The 22057-nt window shown below is 48.0% G+C and overlaps 1 protein-coding gene across 1 annotated transcript in view; it reads right to left on the bottom strand.

The window, feature by feature from the left end:
• GARS1 (glycyl-tRNA synthetase 1) overlaps positions 1–15076 on the bottom strand; it is a 28887-nt gene extending 13811 nt beyond the window's left edge. The window contains exons 1-8 of the mRNA XM_076332014.1: positions 14901–15076; positions 11110–11211; positions 8066–8168; positions 6792–6933; positions 5690–5778; positions 4172–4248; positions 2254–2399; positions 1049–1198 (exon numbers count right to left, since the gene is read on the bottom strand). Of these exons, the coding sequence (XP_076188129.1) occupies positions 1049–1198; positions 2254–2399; positions 4172–4248; positions 5690–5778; positions 6792–6933; positions 8066–8168; positions 11110–11211; positions 14901–15071 (980 nt within the window). The 5' untranslated portion in view covers positions 15072–15076. The remainder of the gene's footprint in view (positions 1–1048; positions 1199–2253; positions 2400–4171; positions 4249–5689; positions 5779–6791; positions 6934–8065; positions 8169–11109; positions 11212–14900) is intronic.
• Positions 15077–22057: the final 6981 nt, after the last annotated feature.

Here is a 22057-nt window from a genome sequence, read left to right as displayed (position 1 = left end):
AGCCCTCTTGCTTGAAATCACTTTACATTGAATTAGCTTATTACCAAGAACCTTTAAAAAAGCTCTAGGTAATCATTAACCTTAAATCACAGGCATCAGGATGTAATTTGCTATGATAGCATAATAACACAGTCTCCAATAAATGTGCCACAAGCGTATAATTTATATTTGACTGAAAATGCATTTCAATGAGAAAAGTTCCTGTTTCCAGATGCGCAAGAGAGAACAGGAGGAGTGAGAAAATTCCAGAGTTCCCTTAGTGCTAACGATGCCACTGCCTCTCAGTGACATTTATGGCACCATATTAATCAATTACCAAGTTTACAACACATGCTGCCTGTGTGTACGACAGAACCACACAGACTGTGCATGGGAGCTCTTGTTCCAAATTAAACGGAAGAGACTTCTGTTCAGAATAGTTCAGTTAAAATACAGGTATTATCCTTAATGAGATGCAATAATCACTTTTATCCTGAGACAGAAAGCTTTGAAAGTAATTCTCAATAGCCCTGAGCTTTCCTGCTTGAATGATCTTGGGACACAAACACATGTCCTGAGTCAGGTTATCTCCCAACTTCCTCTCTGCAGTAAGTTGCAGAACTGCAGAGTCTGCAGAACTGAGACAAGGAAATACTGCTGCAGGGTCAATCACGTTTTGATTTCAGATTTCAGTTTTAAAGTAAATCGCATGATCATAATTAAACAAGCAAAGCTGCATGTCTTGTAAAAAACACAACTACCTTTAATATGATTCATTTAGATTACAATGGAAGCCAGATCTTGTTAGTAAAACTGAGTTTAATCTAGGTGTTTCTAATACAACAGCTATTTCAGAGATCCTACCTGTCACCAGCCAGGCTTAGATAGAATTCTGTAGTTAAAACCTTAACTAAGTGAATTCACCAAATGAACCCTGACACTAGGCATGTTATCAGGAGCCCTCTGGAAGAAAACACTAATGTGAAACAATCACATACAAACACTGCAACAAAAGGGAGGTGCTACCTCTCCCAGGTACCCTTCTGTTGAAAGAGGAAATTTGCAGTACCTCACTCTGATGAGGCCGGAGCGGGGTGAGATTTCATTTCTGAAGGAATTTCCAATCTGGGCAGCAGCAAAAGGCAGTTTGCCTTGGTTAAACTCCAGAAGACGTTTGAAGTTGAGGAATATTCCCTGTGCAGTTTCTGGCCTCAGATAGCTGAAAGGAGACGGGGGAGAGGAAAATTCAGGAAGATAAAAGGGTGGGGAAAGCAGTGAGAAAAGAAAAACACAGTTACTACAAAACTTAAAGGTAGTACTTTTTCTCTTGAGTCTTTTAACTCCAGACACAAAACAATGAAGTAATAGACTGAGGGGAAAAACACAAACATCAGCTGCAGCCCAAACACAGCACTCCATAGTTACTCCCAAAATTAAACTGGATGACTTGGCTGCTTTTGAGATGCAAGCATGGAATGGAAAGAAATGTTTGAATGAAATACACTGGCCAGTTACGTCACGGAGGTCAGAGATAACATACCCTCCTTGCCTTTCCTATGTAGGCCTGAGCTGTACCAGGCTGGTTACAAACGAGGATTTTGCAGGCAAACCATGACTACACCTCTGCTGTTACAGGAACTGTGAAGTGGCCCCTACAACCCCTACAGAAATTTGAGACTTCCACAGAGAATACCACCTACAGAGACTATTTCAGGGACTACACTGGAGAACACGTACGACATTATCTCTGATCCCATCCCAAAACATATGCAAGAATCATATTTTCCACTCTTCAATAGGGGTTTCAGTTTTACTTTTGGAGACCCCAACCCAAGACAATAGCCTCCACGTTCTCACGCACTAACTACAAACACCTAGTAAATGATGCTACCACTCCATCACCCTGCTAAGTAACTTCATCCTGAAACAGGTACACTGAAGCAGGTTCTCTATAGCCATGAAGTCGCTGACAACTGGGGACCCAACGTTAACTGGCTTTATGGAAACAACTCCAACCAGCAAGGGCATAGCTGTGATCCACATAGTCTGCTGCTTCAAGTATTTTTGTGATTCTGCAACAGCTCCTTGTATCTCCTACCTTCCACCAAGAGTACAAGGAATGCTAAGCTGCCAGAGAAGACCGGGACTGAAAGGCAGGGGAAGGCTACTCAAGAAGAAATTGCATATTTCAATCCTTTTGAGACTTCATTTTTATTCCAAGTGATGCAGAATATGAAGAAGGGAGAGTGCAAGCAGAATGAGATTAGTACCTACCCAGGCATGTTTCCTCCAGGCCCAATGGAGGTCTTAAACATCAGATTGAAAGAAACAGGAGGGGACAGGTCGTTCCCAGTGATAGGTGATTTCACGTTGTAGTTCACAAAGAGATCTGCAAGTTCTTGCTGGCCATAATTGTCCAACTAATATCAAAACACAGGAGAATTATTTTAATTCCTAGACAATATAACAGGAATGAATCATGTGCTTTTCATCTTTTACTGAGCATGATCCACAGCTCTGAATCACCTGCCCAAAATATTCCTTTTTAACCTAAAATTTTCAAGCAAGCTAAAGTTTGAACCGATGACAGAATACACTGCACATCTGCAAACCCATTTTAGTAATAAAGGTCCACGACTCAGTCATACCACAGAAAGTCTGAAGTCTACGTAGAAATGCAAGCACTGAGCATAAGAGTGGGTGTAAAGCAGAAGAAAAGTCATTAGGACTGCATCACCACCCACCAGTAGCTTCTTTTGAACAGTTTCAGCTAAAACACGGGGAGCAGTGTTTTGGGAAGGAAAAAAAATACAGCAATGAGAGAGAAGCAAGCTAAAATTTCTGCAGTGCTTTGTCTGCATTTATTTCTCTTTCTTCTGCTGCATGAAACACAACAGTCAAGTTATGCATTAGATGCTCTCTTTTAGAGCTGTTCTGCATTTTAGTTAAATAGAGCAAACCTGCAGCACAGGGATTCTTGGTGAAAGATTTTCCATTTGCTCTGAAAATAATTTGGTAATGACTGGACGCTTTCGCAAGTGGGATAATGTCAGCCCCTTCCAGGACCTTACCTTCCCCTTTCTCTGGAAGATGGGAATCAAGCAGTAGTAGAACCACAGATCTAACTGCAACCTAACGGCACAAAAGCTGCAATTTCTGGGATTGTTTTGTGCATTTATGTACTAGCCTTTTGCATACGTACATTTAAATGTAGTTTCTAGACTGAAGTACCATAAAGGATCTGTACTGAACTGTACAGCAATGATTTAACACTCAAGTTTAAAATCAAATGAGCTGCTTCTAGCATTAATTGTCATGATCCTTCATATACCAGAGAAAACTGAAGACAGGAGATAAAAAGAGTTTATTAATAGAGGGATTCCCCTAAAGGATGGTCAAAGTTCAGTGCTGTAGTGTGGAAAACCTAATGACAGCTGCTCAGTGATGCAATACACTGAGAAAAAAAAGTTGCTCTTTCCAAAGGAAATATTCATTCTATGCATGGCTCTGGAAGCATTTATCCTAGAAGTCATGAAAAAAAAACCATTAAAAACAAAGTAAGAAAAACAAATTAAAAAAAAAATAAAGGCAAATGTCTATACAGCTGCTCAGGAACGTCATCCTGGAGCGCCAACTATTCTCACGGTAAAGAAAGGAAAAATCTGTGCGGGGTGCTAGAGACAGAGGAACAAATCCCAAGCGCTTCAAAGCTGAGACAACTTTAAAACATACCAATTCAGTGCTAAGGTGATTCAGAAAAACCCTGACAAAACTTCTCAGCAGTCTCTGTTCCTTTATATCATAATCCTGCAGTGAGGGATTTACAAAGGTAAAGGGGAGATGCAGAAGAAATAGGCTTTTTGCCAGAGTGTGAAGTGGAACAAGAGCAGACCAGCTCCAAGGACAGAGCTTCAGCCCTACCAATCCAACATTCAAGAGACTAATATAATAGCAATAACTCTCCAAAACAGCGGAAGAAGGGAGATGCGATTAACCAGCAAGTTTACAGTATTTGTTAACCAGTAAGTTTTCGGCATTTAGGAGCATGTACAGCCTACAAGTATCTCTGACATAAAGACTTCTGAGCATCTTTAGAGAGACAGAAGGGACATTGCCTCTGGACTCGGTGCATCGCACTTCCTCTGTTACACACACATCCCTGAAGCATTCACCTCCCCGTGCAGGCATCTACCTGTGTTAGAACATTTTCCATTTCTGCCTTTTTCTCTGCTGTGCACTTCTTGTCAGACATAAGCTTTTGCAGGTGAGCTGTAAGCAAGAAAAGGATGTAGTGAGTTTATATTGCAACCCCATCATGGACCGACCCCAATCTAAAGCTAGACAAATCAGGAGGACCCTCCAGCATGGGCGTAAGTGTATGTCCACCAGTTGACTTGCTGGTGTGTATCACGGTAATTCCACTCACGTCATCAGGGCAATGCCGATCTACAGCTGAGGAGCTGCACCAGTTCGCTGTACTGGTGTGCCACAGGGAAAACAACAGGTCCTTACCTAGTTTCTTCCCAATACTCATTCCCCTAAACCCAAGCAATGGCTTTGTAATCCCTTTCTCCTTATTTTCTTTCTATACAGACTGGAAATTAAAAGCAACGTCTGATCCCAAGCCAGCAAGGCCAATTTTATCCAAATGCACTCAGAGGCACGTACTGACTTGGTACAGTAGGGTTAGACTGCATTCTACTTTAAAGCACAACATCCTCCGTGAGATACAAAGGCAGACAGTGATGCCAAGACTTCCCACTCTCATTTGAAAAAAAAGCAATCTGACTTTTTAGTGGCAGTAACAGCAGGTGGCTGTTCACCAGTGATGGGCTGCAGAAGAAACAGGGACACTCTTTATGATGCTGTTCAGTGTGCAAAGTGGGCAGAGGTTAGATAGGCTTCTTTTGGGTTTTTATAATAAAACAAAAATTCTAACTGAATATTATGAAAACAGCTTTAATGCCAATATAGATCGTTCTACATGCTGAACTTCCTAGGAAAAGGCTAGAAAACTAGGGAGCACAACCAACTTAAACCTAGAGGAGAACTATCCTTCCTTTCACAATGGAGCTGTACCTGAAAAAGTTTTCAAATAGGTTTCTTATTTCTAAGATTCCTTCATGTGATTTTGTTTTTTAAACAAATTTTAATCAATAACCAGAAAGAAGCGTGAGGACTTTGCAAACCTAAGAAATGCCTGAAGTCTATTTAGTATTCCCAAAAGCCAGCTGAGTTCCAAGGTATACGAAAGTCAGCAGCCGCCATGTAATTGACCTTTGCACAGTGAAAGCATGCTCTGTCCCCTTGTATCATCATTAAATCATTTCTCAGTTCTGAACAAAAAGCAACTGAAACTCAAGAAAACTAAGACCAGAACACAGTAGAGAACAAGAACCTTGTTATATAGGGAGTTCTCAGCTTAGACAACACAGTAATCTTTCATGGCCTGATGACACAGGATTTTATAGAAAGTCACCCAACTATGTTTTTACTAGAGATCCTGTACCTCGTTTAAGACACTAACACAACATTCGGGTGGAACTGGGAACTTATGGGATCTTTGGTATGGTACGATTAATGAACTAAAGACACAAATATGAAAGACTGGCTACACCAACTGGCCTTCCTTGAGAAAGATACTCCTTTCCCATGTTTGTACCACTGCAAGAAATCCCCAAGCCCACCTAGTCTTGGAAGAAAACCAAACCTTTCAAGAGATGATCAGCACGAAAACATTCCCCATTTTTCACATCTTTCACCATGAAGTCAGCAAACTTGTCTACATGGCCAGAAGTCCTAAAAAGGTGATACAAAAAAAGGAACATGAAAGCTGCCACCGGACAGCCCTGGGTACTGTGTAATCCCAGTGGACAGACCATTATCAAAGAGAAGTCCTTCAAACTATGTGCCCTGCAGGCTCACTCTTGCTTCAGATTATAGATTCACATTAAGCAGTACCATCCCACAGAAAATCTGATCCGTGAGAAAGTATCAATACATCTAGATCTTAAAACGTGTCACTAAGATGACACTTAGTGCCTTTAGGAACTGCATCGTGAACGAAGCAAGACATAGATGCAGTTGTGAGGAGTAACCAGTAGTTCAGGTGGACAGATTCCCACTATTCTATACTAGTGATCCATGAAAGCTTCTGCCCATTATGCCATGACCCGTACAAAGTAACGCAGTTGACTCAGCTCAGACTCTCATTCCAAAAGCTCCTGACATATTTAGAAAACCCGTGGGTAGTCTTAATGTAGATACGTGGAGGTGAAAGGGTCCAGAGCCTGAACTATGCTCTCACCCTGGAAGATGGTCCCTCTACCTGGTCTGTGGATAAAAAGAGGGCTTCAATCCCCAGGGCTACAGAAGCATCATTTGCATTCAGAGCTCAATTAACACATTGCATATTGCCATCCCTCCACAGAGAAGGGAAGGATGGTCAAGCAACCTGGCCACTACCCTAAACTATGATCCAGGTGTCCCAGATTTAGGCAAGTCACCCAATCCTTCTTCTTGTCTTCTTGATCTTTTAGAAAAAGGGATAATGGCAATTTCTTACCTAATGGGACTGCTAGGAGACATTAAGACATTAGACTCTCAGACACGAGTCCCACTGCTCTCCCTGATTTATGGAACAACAGCTTCTCACACTGACCTGTACGCTGATACCTAATTATTTTGCACTGCAATGGGGTATGAAATTGGGTGACCCAGCCTCAAGATCCCTGTGGGTAATTTTACAGAAGACTGTAAAAAGCAATTATAACCAGAAATTACATGCTGCAGACAAAAAGACCCATATTTACTTCAGAACTGGCTCTGGTGTGAGCATGGTACAGTCAATCTCCAGGATTTGCTCTTCCTGAATAAAGTGCTGTCTCCACGCCTGGATGATGTTGTTCTTCAAAGCACACCCAACAGGCCCAAAGTCATACAGACCACTGACACCTGCAAAGAGAAAAAAGTAAAAAAAATGTGGTGGGTGGGAGACTGTATGAACCTGCATTGTTTGGAGGAAAGGTCCTCCCTTCCCAGTGTTTCCATCAGTTGGTTTAAGCCTGAGGTCATTTTCTGAGCACAAAGCACCAGCTTCTCTGTGCTAAACAGAATATGGAATGTGTCTCACTGTAGAGAGCTTTTTACATAAAGATCCATGATATAAAGGCTGAAAGTAAACTCCATGAAGCACCTAGACAGACACTGTCCTATACACTAACCAATACAGTTCAGTCACACAGCACACTGGGGCATCAGGCAGTGGTAGAAGCTGAAACTGATAAATACCTGCAACCAACAACTGTAAAAGCCACACTCCCTCCACCAATGGATTATATTTTGTGGAGAGTTTTGTGGGAGCAATCTGTCTGAAGGAGGAATCTGACTACAGGAGAAGTGATAATGCACGTGCCAAAGCAATATGTTATTGTCAGCAATAAAGCATATCTGCCAATCACTAGTTTAGGGACAAAGATGAAAAAAAGAAAGAAAAAGCCAATAAAACAACCTGGAGTATTTATTTTAGTATTTTAGGTGAAAGAGCAGTAACCATACAGGCACCGTCCTTCTCCCCCTGAGCTGCTCAAATCAGCCGTCTGAAGACATTTAACAGACACATTCGTTCACCTGTTCAATAAAGTTAATTGACAAAGTTCATTAAGGTAACAGTTTCTAAAAGTCCACAGTAGTTTTCAGCATTATCTTGTCAAGCAAAGCTCAGATAGAAATGAATGGTTACAAGGAAATAAGGTGATCATCCCCTTAAATGCCAAAAGACCCTATGCCTCTGCAAAGCAACCATCTTCTACAATGTAATGCTCAGAACTTGCATCCTGGAGTCCACTCATTTGCATTCAGAAAGCAAAAGACAAAATCTGAGCCCCCTCCCAACCCAAAGACTTTAAGGAAGGGGCAAACTTTTGAAAGCCTTACAGACTCAAGCAGGAAAGTTTAAAGCCAACTTTAAAATTTTTTTTTTACGTTGCATTAATGTAACATTGCAAGAGTACAGCATTTCACACAGCTAGAAAGACCAGAACATTAGCCTAAAGGGATCAAACTGTACATTTCTTCAAATCTGTACCTCCATAAATAGAAAAGGCTTGATCATAGAAAAACCTCCTTTTCAGGGTGTCTTCCATTTTAACTCTGTCCACAATGTCATCTTTGGGCTGTAAGGCCAGCTCCTGTAATTCAAGCAAACCAAAAACAGTTAATAGTTCCAGTTTCTGGCAGGCGGACAAATCCTCTCCATTCACCACTATGAGTCAAAAGTCTGAAAAGACCATTTTGAAGCAAAGGTGTCCTGCCAACATGCTCATTTTCCAAAGAGAAATGGTCACACTGAGATTCAAGCGGTCAATTACGAACATGATTGTCTGAATGCAGCATTTTAGACACTCCAGGTGGACTCATCTGCCCTAACTTTCAGACAACTAAGTCTGAGCTAGTTATCCGCAACTTTCTTTACAATCAGTGGAGAGAAATGGCAATTTCTAAAGCAATTCTTCTGACCTATTTCCCTCTCCCGACTATAAAAAGAGCTTAAAGTGACTGGCTCAGACTACAAACATCTAACTCTCGGTATATATGAAGCTTTCAATAAAGTGTTCCTCACATGAAAGAATTTTGACTATGAAGATTACAAACACCATCATCCCTGTGCTCTGCCAAAGGCGTGTATTTATCTACTTGTACAAAGAATATCTATTTGTAAAATGCAGACTTTCACAAATGTGGACCCCTGCACTCAGAAAATTCAGTTACAGAGTGCCTAAATGCCCTGACTAGATTCCGCAAAAATGTTTTACAGCAAACTCACTATTTTATCTGAAAACCTATTATTTTTGCAACCAACTCCATTAGTGAAGTCAACAGACTTGAAAGATTTTCTTCAACAAAGACGTTTTGATAATTAAAGCAGAGTTAAGCCAAGAAGTTCAAGAAATTAATTCAGATCCTCCTAAGTGGCCAACACTATCATTTTGAACAGCCTTTCGGTAACAAGTATTGTATGACCAATAACTTCAAACTTTTCTTTTTTTATCATCTCTAAAGACAAATAAACGGGGTCTAATTTTAAAAGCACTGTACCTCTGCTGCTCCCGTGAATTAGCATAAGCCAAGGAGTAACTGTGCACAAGAGACAGAAAGAGTCAAAGACAGAGAGCACACATGAGAGCAAGCACCAGACTTTGGTGCTTTTAAAGCACAGAAAGGCAATCCATTTGGCACACTCTGCCTCAAAACATAGAATCACGTTTCACAATGACCAGGATTTCTTAAGAGAAAGGATGGCTTTTGCCCAGAGATGGACAGGAGGAGAGCAACAGTGACACAGCCCAATTCCGAACTGGCAGGGAGGAACGGGCAGCAGCGCAGGAGTAACTAGAGTAGGCACAGAATTCTGTAGAGCCCCACTTCTACTACCTAAAGAGAATAGTTAATGAACTGGTGAAGAAGTCAAAGAAACAGTCTCTTCTATCCAGCATACATTCATAAACATAAATACATTCATAAATAGAAGGCAGAAAAGTGCCTGTGTTAGCCTTCAAGGGGAAGAAAGACCCTGTACAGGAGCAGAATCATCTACTGACTTAAGATATGGTTTGAGGACATAAAGCCAAGGAATTTTAAACACTCAACTGCTCTGCCCTGTTCAAAGCTTCAAATTCAGAGTCACTCCGCTATCTTTTAGTAGGAATCACAGAGCTTGAAAACTGTACCAGCAGCTGCTAAAGCTAACCAGCATTCACACTGCTGCCTTCTGCAAAAGTTGCAAGCGACTGCGATGCATCGCTGGAAACATTGTCATGAGAGAAAGACTATACTGGAGTGCTGCACTCACAAGGGCAGATGCTGCGTTTGCAAGGTCATTCTTGCACCTTCAGGGATACAGGCCACAAATTCTGTAACTGGCAAGCACGCCTCTACACTGCATCCTACAGGCACTCTTCCAACAGAAAGGTGGGGCTCACAGGGATACCAAAACTCCTAACCTGCCTTGCTACGTCTCTCTATGTCAAGCTTCCGAGGGCTGGGAAACGGAATTGGGAAAACATTTAGAACTATTTACTCCAGGACGACCTAGCTATCAATACAGGTTTCATGCAGTGGTTTCAAAACACAGTTCTATGCTGAATACGAAGTAAAAAAATGACATCTTTTCACTTGGGTTTAACGTATGCGAACAGGTAGTCGTAACACCGGGCCTGACAGCGCTAACTGTTCGCCTCACATGACTTTGTAGGACAGATAGGGTCAACTGGTTTCAATTCAGGTATACGCACATTCTCACGGTAAGTTAGTTGCACGCAGTGGTGTATTTCTTTATTTATTCATTTATTTTTAAGAGTACCACCAAAGCACAACTACAATCATTTTTATATGAAATACGAATTAGAACCTTGCAGTTTCCTGGGGGAATCTGCATACCTGACTGATTTTATGCTTCAGGAGTTTCTTTTTGTTGTTTCAGTCTGAGAAGGGGAGGGAAGCTTGCAGGATAAGGAAGTGTATTTTTACTTGTTTATTGATCTAGAGACCAAACAAACTTGAAGTTCCATCATTTCATTTGCAGAAAGACTTTTCAGAGCACAGTCGCATTTAAAAAAGGGGGCACAATTTCAATACATCCCTCTCTTTAAGGCTGAGGAAAACCATAGGCTATTTGAAACGTCTCCAAAAACTTTGTTTAAACTGTAGCAAAGAAAATGGTTTCTACAGAAACATGTTCTATGCCAGTCTGGGAATTTAAATGCTGCACAAAGAATGTGAAAATGAAACTCACTCCAGTGAACAGCATGTCCTCTCACTGTGCACAAAAAAATCTATACAGTAAACGAAGATTAGCGACATATACACCGAATTTCAGCTTTGACTATGAACAACCTGAACTCACATTTACTTGTTCGCACACTGTGATTTAATGCTAACAGATATTAGCCTAACAGATAAAGAATGAAATTGCCACTAGCTGGAAACTTGCAAACTATTTCAGGAATGATTCAGTCAGTCTACCCTGCTATGACTGTTTAGCCCAAATCAATACTGTAAAAAAGCATTAAGTAGAGATTTCAAGACTTTTCAGACAAAACCGTGGAACTCAAATTTAATTTGCAGACTCACCTTCGCTTCTAGGACCCTCTTCCGAGCTTTGAGCTCTGCTACAGCTTTGTCTATATCAACCTGGGGAGCTTTCTCTTCCTTCAGCTTCCTTACCAGTTCTCCCTAGAAAGAGGAGACAAAACACAAGATACAGATTCTATCTTTGAATGCCATAGACGAGAACTCTCCTCCTTTCAGCTCTCCTGGCAATCCAAAAGGAGGGTTTTGTCCTGCCTCCCCACTCTCCACGCAGGTCTCGAGGCTGCTTCAATTGGTAGAAGGGAGAAACACATGCATTTGAGAGTTAGCAGAACTAGACATCATTACAGAAATTCAAAGCCCCCCACTATTGTTAAATCCCAGACCTGTTATTAAATCTCAGTGTGCAAATATACTCCTGTATGCACCACTTCATGGCAGATTTCCACAAATCCTAGCTTTCTGTCTTTGAGGATGAACTAAGTGGATACTCAGACGGTTAATACAGGCTTTGTGACCTCTTTCTCGGTAATAAGGCCTCTCTTCCTTCTATCCCTTCCCTTTTCTTATAAATTTATGACCATTTTAGACTTCTTTTCCTCTGTCAAATCTGTTCAAAACTGGCCAATAAGCACACAAATTTTTAGAAGAAGGTCTCATAGAAGACAGACGTTTTTAGCCTAATGTCTAAGCAAAGAAGGCACTGCATTATCTGTAAAAACAGCTACTGTTTTTAAAACCTGTCCAGTAACTTTGGGAAAGAATGGAGTGGGGAAAAAAAAAAGTATCAAAAAACCCACCAAAAAACCCCAATGCCTAAGTATTTCAGAGCAGCAAAACCCTGCAGTGGGCTTACACCAAGGTCTTGACCTGAGTCAAACCAACATCACCTTGTTATGGTTCCACAAAGGTCTCTTTGCCCTGTAGGGTCGATTCTCCCCTTTCATCCCGGGAAAATGCTCAACCCCTAAACACCCAACAGCATGCTTTTCTGAACATGATCCTCAGCAGTCATGCCCAGCTTGCTCTTGGAGATAAATTAATCAGAAGTCTTCCTTCCAGTCCATGCTTCTTCAGCCAAAACCAAGGTCTATCTTGAATCACTGAGAAGGACAAAGGAGCTGACCCAGGAGGAAAAAGCACAGAGATGTCAATGCCTTCTCAAGTGGGATGTTCTAAGAATGGGATGCTCCAAGTCCAGCATTTTTCTTGCATCTTGCACTTCTCCATTAAACAAAAAGAATAAAAGGAAAAAAATCCAAAGAGATTACATTTCCACACCAGCTTCTTCATAAATTCTGAGCTTTTCTGACATTAATATTACAGGCAACTGAGAAACCAGAGAGAATACACAGATTGCCATTCAGTAATCAGATTAGAAAAGCTAAAAGTGCTTCAAAGACTAAGGGGTTCAAAGGCTAATTTTATTAATAAAAGGAGGAAGACTCAAAAGACTGCATTAAAACAAACACACACAAAGAAAAGGAAGAAAAATAAGAATCCTGTCAGGTTCCCTAACCCCGGCGGCTACAAGAACAGAAAAAATCTGCTGTTTCCTTCCTGTTAACTAGTTATACCAAAACATGAAAGTTTCACTCTAGGGCTGAGGACTTCAACTGCCATTCCTGGGTAACGTGGCAGAGGGAGGGATCTCATCTTTTTTTTTTTTTTTCTTTTAAAGTAGTAAGTCCAAATTGCCTTTGTTGAGCTAGGGGGTCGGCAGTAGAAAAACATCAAGGTAGCAGCAAAGCAGCTACTGCTGACTCAACAGAGCTATCACCCTGCTCATTGCCAAGCATCTAAAAGCAGCATACAGCAACTCTTTGTCCTGATCTATAAGTAAAAGAGTACTCGGACATACGCAAGGAGAAAAAAAACACAACTGAAACAAATAATTATGTTTGCTGACAGGACTCAATCTAATTAAAGCTATGAGCTCGAGCCCAACCCAGTGGAGGAGTGCACAGCAGCACTCGATGTGGCAAATTTTGCTGCAGCTTTGTCCCATAGACCAGTAAAGCAGAGAGGGATCCACCCCTGGATCACGGCAGCTTATTGCATCAGGCACTGCTGCAGGAAGATACACTGCTCACTTTCCTCTCCATAGGTTAAGGGTCCCTTAGGTTTAATTAAACCGCTTCTCCATGAGCTGATAGACAGGGTCCCCTGCATCGTAAGGTACCAACCACCCCAATCTTTGTTACTCCCTCCCTTTCCTCTTGTGCAAAGATCTCACTGAATTACTACTGTCAGCTGTACGACACAATATCCATGGTCCCAGATATACAAATTTACCCACAAACCTTTCCTTGGCACCCCACACTCCTGTTTCAATCCCACAGGCAGCCAGAAAGAAGGGGTGCATTGATACTTTAAAGGCAAATAACGCCATCCAAGATACGGGATTTTAAAATAAATAAATTGGCTAGTTCTAGAGATCATCATTTTATTTACAGGGAGCTCTCTTGCCAAGGCATTATGCTGTACAATGATTCATAATAAAAACTCATTGAAGTGCTGGTGCTGGTATAATTAGAGGGCCATAAATCCACTCATTTAATGGGAAAACACATGCACAAATCTACAAATACATGGGACACACACGTAGCTATCTGTGCAGCTAAGCAGAATACTATGGATTCAGCCACTTCAAGGAGGCACGCGGAGAACCCACACACATAGGTCTTGCTGCGAAAGCAGGGAGGAAGGGGAACTTCCATGTGCTGCAAGCAGGCTCCACTGCCATTAACATACACAGCAAAGGTATCAAGATTCACTTCGGAAATAAAAAGACAAGCAAATCCTTCTCAGGTAAGAAGGAAGCTAAATATAATAGCTTCATCTGTGAGGGGAAATGGAAAGAGAATGCAACGCAGTCCCAGCTAATAGGAGACAGCTATGTATGCAGACAAATAAGAATGATGAAATGGAAAATGTGCAAAGGAATTAATATCCCTTACTGCATCAGGCAAATATGTAACTCTAAAGAATATCGTTTACCTCCAACACCCAGCACAAACTCAGCTCTAAAGGGAAGTCATTGCGTGACCCTATTGGATGAGGAAACCTATGCAGCATGTTTTATAAAGAAAACATGAAGCTGCGGGGCCCTAAAAGCATGACAAAGTCAGCCCTAGCTTGGGCACAGAAGACACATCAAGCCCAGGAGAGGAAAGCCAGGTAGACTGACGCACAGATCCAGTTCTGCCAGACAGCTCCAACACACGCCATCACTACGGGGAGGGGAAAGGACAGTCTACGGGAAACCTACACAGGCAGCCACCCACGCACTCCCTGCCAGCCCACTTGCCCACTCCTCTGGCGCAGGGCAAGACCCACCCGAGGGGAGACACCTGCAGACCCCGCGCCCAAGGGAACCGGCGCTGGCCGGAAGCCCCGGGCAAACCCACAGGGACCCTCCACTGTGGGCTCGCCGCTGAAGCCCGCAGGGTACCGCAGTGCCCCGCAGCACGGAACTACAGGGTCGCAAGCAGGGGCCCTGTGGGGCTGAGGGGAAGCACTGCATTCACTCCGCGGGTGGGCGGGGGGAGCAACCCGGAGCACACCCCACGCAAGCCGGCAGGGCTCGGCGGGGGGACGGGGGAGACCTCCCCACAGACCCGAGCCGAGGCACCGGCCGGCCGCCGCGGGCCCACAGCTCCGGGCGGGTCTGTCGCACACCCGACCCCCTCAGCGAGACCCCCGTCCCCCGGCCGGGACCCCTCCTCAGGCGGGTCCTCCCCGGCGGGCGTCCCCCCTCAGGCGCCACCCGCCTCAGCGGGACTCCCCTCGGCCGGGGGTCCCCCCTCCTCAGCCGGGCCGAGGCGGGTTACCTGGTGCCGCACCGCCTGCCGGAGGGGCGCGAGCAGCGCCTCGGCTTGCGGACCGTCCATGGGGGTCGCGGCCGGGGCGGGGCGGGAGCGGAGCGGGGCGGCGGGCGGGCAGGCGAGGCGGCGCAGGCAGCGCAGCAGGGCGGGCAGGGCGCTACGGGGCGGCAGCGGCATGGAGAGGCGCGGCGCGCCGCCCTGCCCCCCCCCCCGCATGATGAAATCCCGCCCGGCGTAAAGCCGGCCCGCGCCCCGCCGCCGCACTTTCCGCACGGGCAGCGGCCGCCGCGACGCCGGCGGCGCCCGCCCCGCCGCAGATTCGGCACGGCGCGGGGCGGCGGCGGGCCGCTAGGGGGCGCGCGGGAACGCCCGCGTCCCACGCGCACACCGCCACCACCCCGCGCTCCCGGGCCGGGCTGCGCGTGCGCGGGCTGCGCGAGGACACCACACACACCACCCCACACACACACACACACCCCCCCCGCCCCGGAGCGCGCGTGCGGCGGGGGGGTGCCGCTGGCCGCCCGCGGGTGTGCGTGAGGCGGGGGCGACACCCACGCCCCCCGGGTGGCACTTGTCACCCCCAGAGGTGCAGGTCACCCCCGGGGGGGGGGGGCACACCCATCGCTCCTCAGCACCCCCTCCCAGCCCCGGACACCCCTCCCCCCCCACGCTCCCCGAGTGGCACTTGTAACACCCAGAGGTGCAGGTGACTCCCGGGGGGGGGCACACCCATCGCTCCTCAGCACCCCCTCCCAGCCCCGGACACCCCACCACCCCCACCACCACCCCCCACGCCCCCCGGGTGGCACTTGTCACCCCCAGAGGTGCAGGTCACCCCCGGGGGGGGCACACCCATCGCTCCTCAGCACCCCCTCCCAGCCCCGGACACACCACCACCCCCACCACCACCCCCCACACTCCCCGAGTGGCACTTGTAACACCCAGAGGTGCAGGTGACTCCCGGGGGGGGGCACACCCATCGCTCCTCAGCACCCCCTCCCAGCCCCGGACACCCCACCACCCCCACCACCACCCCCCACGCCCCCCGGGTGGCACTTGTCACCCCCAGAGGTGCAGGTGACCCCGGGGGGGGCACACCCATCGCTCCTCAGCACCCCCTCCCAGCCCCGGACACACCACCACCACCACCACCCCCCACCCGGGGCTCTGCGCCGCCAGCACCCACCCAGGCCGCCTCGGTGCGGTGTCCCCTTGTCCCGGAGCCACGTCCCCAGCACGTGCCCCCCGCCGTGGGGCAGGGAAGCCCCGGCGGGCGCGGGGGGGTGGTGGTGGTGTGTGTTGTTATTTTTTCAATCAGCTGCAGCATTTGAGCTCCAAAAGCTTTGTAGTTTTTGGGCTTGGCGGTGTTTTGCTTTTCACTGATCCGCAGCCTTCCCTCCGCTGCCCGGGGGCTGCGCCGGGACGGGCAGCATCCCGCTGCCGGACCCCTCGGGCTGGGTTTAGGGCCGCAGGCAGGAGGCCAAATCCCGCTTTCCTCTGCAGACGCGAGTGTGGTGGGCCTTCCCCGGGAGGAAGGACAACCCCGTGTCAGAAAGAGGAGCCATGAGGAGCACCGGTGCCGCAGGAGAGCTTCCCGTCCCTGGGAACTAAAGCCCTCCATGAAGGAGAATCCAAACGTCGGTTACATCAAACAAAAGTCAAGACCAACTGGAAAAAAAAAACAAACCACGCTTCCCACGCACGCTTTCCCCGTTGCCCCCATCCTCCTCCTCATCTCCCCCTCGCCCTCTCCCGCCGCCTGGGGCCGGGAGCATCCGTGCTGATGTGGTGTTGGCGTAATTGGAGTATTCAGGCTGCTATTTTGTACCTGTCTGTTTATTTGAGAGACAGCCTCAACCTCGTAATGAATGCACCTGAATATTTATCTGCTTGTTCTGAATGGTATATTTGTATTTCAAATGCTTAATTGTTATTTTTATTTAGCTGCAAATTGCTGTTTTTATTTCACTGGCGTACTTACTTGGAAACCGCTCTAGTGCGAGGTTAAAGCTGAGCTTTTCTCTATTCCTGATCAGTTTTTTTAATTAATCCAATGCTGATAAGGACTCTGCAGCCCCCTTCTAGCTTGTCACGGCGATCTAAGACGTGAAGGCAGTGGAATCAGCCCCAGAAGAAACTGGCTCGTGCGGAGGAATGGGGAGAGCTCCTGCAGTGCTGGCGGGCGAGGGCAAACTGACCAGGACCACGGAGGAAACCTGGGCAGGACCCAGGGAGACGGGAAACCCCAGTGACCAGGAGCAGCTCGGTTCTCTGGTGCTGAACCTGGAGGACCAGGTAGCAGCGCTTCTCCAAAATGCCTTTTTTTCTCCCTCCTAGAAGATTTCCTCCCTTCCTCCGTGGCTGAGCGGGCTTGGCCCCCAGGGCAGCACCCTGCAGCCCTCCATCCGAAGGATGGGGACGGGCCAGGCTGGTGCCTCGAGCCTTTTTCCCTCGATAAAATCCTGCCCCACACACGCTGCTGACCCCAGCAACGTCTCTCCTTGCAGATGAAGCACGCCTGGGACCGGTTCCCAGCACCGTGGCCGGCTGGTACAGGACAACCTCAACACAAAGGCCAAAAAGACCTTCTGCCTGCCCATTCCCGTCTAGCTGGGGGTGCAACTCTTCCCCCAAAGGACTTTAAAAAGCATCTGGCTGAGAGCACCTATGGAGCAAGACCGAGCTGTAAGACCTGGCCTTGTGAATAAATCCTTCATGACACGTGATTGCCCACGCTCTGGGCTCGCAGGAGGATTGGACTGTACAGTCAACTTGAACTTTTATAGTCGTGTTGTTTTTTTAGATAAAGGAACGAAGCAATAAAAGAAGAAAAAAGGGAATAAAAAGGAGGGCGGACACGTTTCCTGAGCAAGGTTAGAGGAGGGTGGGTAGGGAGCGCACACGAAAACCCCGACTGCCCCTTTTGCAATGGTACTGCTGCAGACTGACAGCGTGATTTAGGGTCCTCGGACCCAAGGCACACTGCTGGATCCTTGCTGGGTTGTGTGGGAAAGGAGCAAAATTAGGCAGTGTTCTGCACCAAATCATAGCTGCAAACGAGAGGCTGTGAGCAAACTGGACCCCCAGAACTGGGTCATACCCGGGCTCGGCTGGGCCCCAGCTCCATGCCGATTTCAGTGGGAAGGGCTACATATTTCTGGGAATTATCAAGAAGCTGATATCGGAGCTAAAAATAAAGCTTTAAATTAGTGCAGAGCTGCATGGAAGGGCTTCATGCATCCACTGCCGATGGAGAGTCTGTGGCCCAGGGCACAGACCCAGTATGTGCCTGTACCATCTCCCCCATCCCCTTGGGTCCCGAGGTGCTGCTGAACTGCTCAGACTCATGAGCCCCATGCCTCATGCCGGTTTGCTAAGAGGACCAGGCCCTGGCTTCATTTTTGGCACCCCCATGAATGGGTGAACGACCAGCGCCCTTGGGCACACCATCGTCACTGGTTAACATCTCATGACTGTCCAGAGCCCAGCTTTTCCCCTCCTTTTAAATCTGATCCCAGCTCTGTGTCTCTTTGCATTCGAAAAGCACCTTGAGGGGGCAGTTTGAGGATGCCCATGTTGGGCCTCTGCTCTGCAGCCCCCCCAAACGGACCCCGCGGGGCTGTGGGGCAGGATGGGATCGTAGGGAGCACGTTACTCCATCCTTTTCTGGGATGGCCTTTGGAAAGCCATCTCTATTTCCTTCCCCGGGTATGAGGCTACGCTGTGGGGATAAAACAGTGCATGTCACCCCCGTGACACAGGGGAGCCCCCAGCACAACAGGGGGGGATTTATTGCATAAGGGAATTTGCAGGAAGAGGCAAAGGAAGAGAGGGTTCAGGCATCCCCCCCCCCCGCCTTCAGCTTGCAAACTTTTGGGTGCAAAACCAGAGAGGTATTAGCACCCCCTGAAAGGTCTAGGGGGTGCTAAGGAGATGTGGGGTCACCGAAGGGAGAACAGAAATGTGGCTGTGTCCCCCCTGCTCCTCCTCCCCTCTGGGTCCCCATCGGAGCTGGCAGCAGGGTGGGAGCAGCGAGGCCACAAAATGGGAGGCAGGAGGGAGGCTGCAGGAGGTGGGAAGGGATGGAGCGGAGGGGAGAGCCCTGCTCCAGCCACGGGGGATTTATTTTAAGGGAGGGAAAGGAGGAAAAAACCCCTCTGCAGAGGTGTAAGGAGGGGGAAAGGAGCCGTGCAGGAGGGGGGGGAGAAAAAATACACACACGCAAGAGTACATGGCTCCTTGGTTCAGCCTGGCTCGTCGGTTTGCAAATACATTTATGCTCCACTGCACTTATGTCTCGGTGCATTTTCCTGGCAGATGCACAAGACCCCGCTGGCAGAAACCCCGCCGAAACCCCCCGAAACTGAAACCGATGCCCCTGCGTGCGGGGGGGCGGGGGGGGGAAAGGGTGTCGGAGGGGTCTGGGCTTTGCTTTGGGGTGTTTTTCTCTGCCTGGGCTGCGAGGGTGGGCACCCCGGGCCCCGGCCCGATGCCGCTAGATGGCAGGCGGCCCCTCGCCGGCCGCCCGCTCCGCTCCCCGCAGCCCTGCCGCCTTTCCCGGCCCCGGCACGGGGCCTCCCAGCTTTCCAGCATTCCCGCTGGGTTCTTGGGAGGCGCAGCGTGGGCCAGAGTTTCCGTGCCGGGATGCTTTGCAAAACCGAGGGGCACCCGAGCCCAAGCAAAAGGGTCTTTCGCAATGCGGGGGGACGGCGAGGACGGTCCTCCGAGGCTCCGACGCCTCTGGACTGCCTTTCCCCGAGACAAAATCCTCCCTTTTTCTACCCTCCCGCCCCCGGTTTTGGTTTCTTTCTGTTTTTCTTTTCTGGGTTTGTTTTTTTTTTTTTTTTTTCCTCCTCTCCCTCTCCAAAAGGCTGCCTGCTTTTCCCTAGCTCATTTCAACCATCAAGGTAGCAAAATCAGACAGATGCATCCCTCCGAACACAAGCTGAGCCGCAGCAGTGTGCATACAAGATTCAAGATGATTTCCCAGCACCTGGGGATTTTTAGGCTGGCAGTAAAGTAAGCAGGGCCTGAGGCATGCACATAAATGGCTTAACCTGGCTTTCCTCTATAGGGCTGCATTTTTTTAGCCTCCAAAACAGGGTGGCTGCATCCAGCCTGCTTCTAGGGTACAGCACCCAGCTCCTGGTTTCCCCCAAACTGTGTTTGGGGGCTGTCTGGGGAGAGAAATAGTTGGCCCCATCCAAACCCATGGCACAGAGCATGCAACTAACCATGGGATAAATCTGTCCCCCGGCCCTGTTTTCACCTCTGGGTGTGAAGTTAGCTGCAACAACCATCTCTGCTCCTTTTGGTGCATCCCTCCTCCTATGAACTGTTCAAAGCATGATGCTGCTCTGCCCCTGGGTCCCAGGATGCTGACTGCAGGGAAGGATGCTCTGAGGGTGCATCTGCATTGTGGGGCTTCCACGTGCTTTACTTTCGTCACCCCCATTCTGGATACAAAGAATTGGGCTACCTGGTGGGGGGACAGACATACTGTATGTTACTGAAACTCACCCCCTCCTGAGACAGGGCTTTTTTAAGACTGAAATAGGAAGCGCAAACCTCACCCTGAGTTTCCTCTAGGGTTTGGTTCTTCCTAAAGGTTTCTCCTTGCCGGAAATTTCTTTTCTGCACCCCTGGCCCTGATCCAGCCAAATGCTTAAGCACACGCTTAGCTTCAAACTGCCTAGCCCCCTGCACTCCCGCAAGTGCCTTCTTGGACGGGTCCCCTTGTCCCTTCTCTTTCCCCCCTTGGGAAAGCTCGCGCCCCTCTGTGCTCCTGCTGTGAGCTGATGGATTTCCCCTTCTTGCTGCCGGCAGCGGCAGGCAGGAGTATCAGCTTGCTTTGCTGCGCATCAGCCACAAAACTAGCCCCGTGCCTATGGAAGGAGAGAGTTACCAGATCAATGGCATATGTTGTGAGGGCATGTGAATGCTGCACGTGAAGATCTGGGGTCCCTGAGCATGAGCACCCACAACCCTGAGAGCCAAGGGCTGCGGCTCAGCCCATCCTCATCCGCTCCACTCTTCTCGCGAGGAGATGGTCAGGTAACGCTTCAGTTGCCGATAGCGCATGTGAATATTTGATACTGGCTGAGATGGCCAAGCAGAATCCCAGTTGCCGTCACCTTCAGGGACTCCAAGACTTGCCCCTATGTCAATGATGTGCCCCAACACCTGTTCTCCAGGGACTGGGACCACCAGTTCATTTTGGCGCAGGCCACCAAAAGAGTCTGATCCATTTGGTCACACCCACCCGACAGCTTGGACCCAGGCGGTCTCCCAGGCTTGGCTGCGCAAGAGCTCTGATAGAAATTCAGGTTGGTTTCCCAACTCTTCCTCAGCTGTGAATTTAAATTCTGCAAACCCTAATGGAGGGAATTGAAATGCATATTGATTAAGGGCCTTTTATGGACGCCTTGCAGAGCATATTAAAAATAATTTAAAACTTGCATTCCAGTATTAATGACTCTTGTCTCTGGCACTTTGCAGTGATTCAGTCTTGACTTTTAATTGAAACACTTTAGTTAAGACAAATTCCTTCAGCCAGAGAAGATGAAGTGCCCCTTCAGGTGTGTGCTGCAGAGGGGCTTTCGATCTCAAGGTTCCCAAATTGCAAAGCAGCTGTGATGCTCCTGGAGAGGAGCCTCTGTCCTTCAAGTGGGTGCATGTGGGTTGCCCTCTGAGGAGCCATTTCTTTGAACTTCCCCTCCAGGCGCCGCTGATTTGAGCGCGGGGGGCTGCAGAACAAGTGTTTCGCTGCTCCGGTGCTCAGGGCAATCACAGGGGAAAGATTAATGACCAGTAACGGCAGTGGCCAGTAACTGCACCCACATGCAGCACCCGGAAAACAGTGGCACCTCAGCACTGGTGATGCTCTTACCTCCCACTTCCGACAGCACTGGTGCGTATACATGAGCTGAACAAATCTGAGACAATTATTGTCACCAGGTTGAACACCTCATGCCTCCTTAGTCATGTTTTCTTCTGCCTCTACATCTGATCCCAGGTGGCTTGTTCCTAGCCTTGAAGCTCAGGTCTGAAAGAGCACCTTGGCTTGAAAACATCCCCCAGAGAGGATGTGGCATTTTGTAGAAGGAGAAGCGAGACGTCATCTTGGGGCTACCAGGATGAATACAGCCCATCTTGGTGGA

The sequence above is a fragment of the Aptenodytes patagonicus genome, chromosome 2 (genome assembly GCF_965638725.1).
Source record: "Aptenodytes patagonicus chromosome 2, bAptPat1.pri.cur, whole genome shotgun sequence".
Taxonomy (NCBI): Eukaryota; Metazoa; Chordata; class Aves; order Sphenisciformes; family Spheniscidae; genus Aptenodytes; species Aptenodytes patagonicus.
This window is presented reverse-complemented; position numbering and strand designations above follow the sequence as displayed.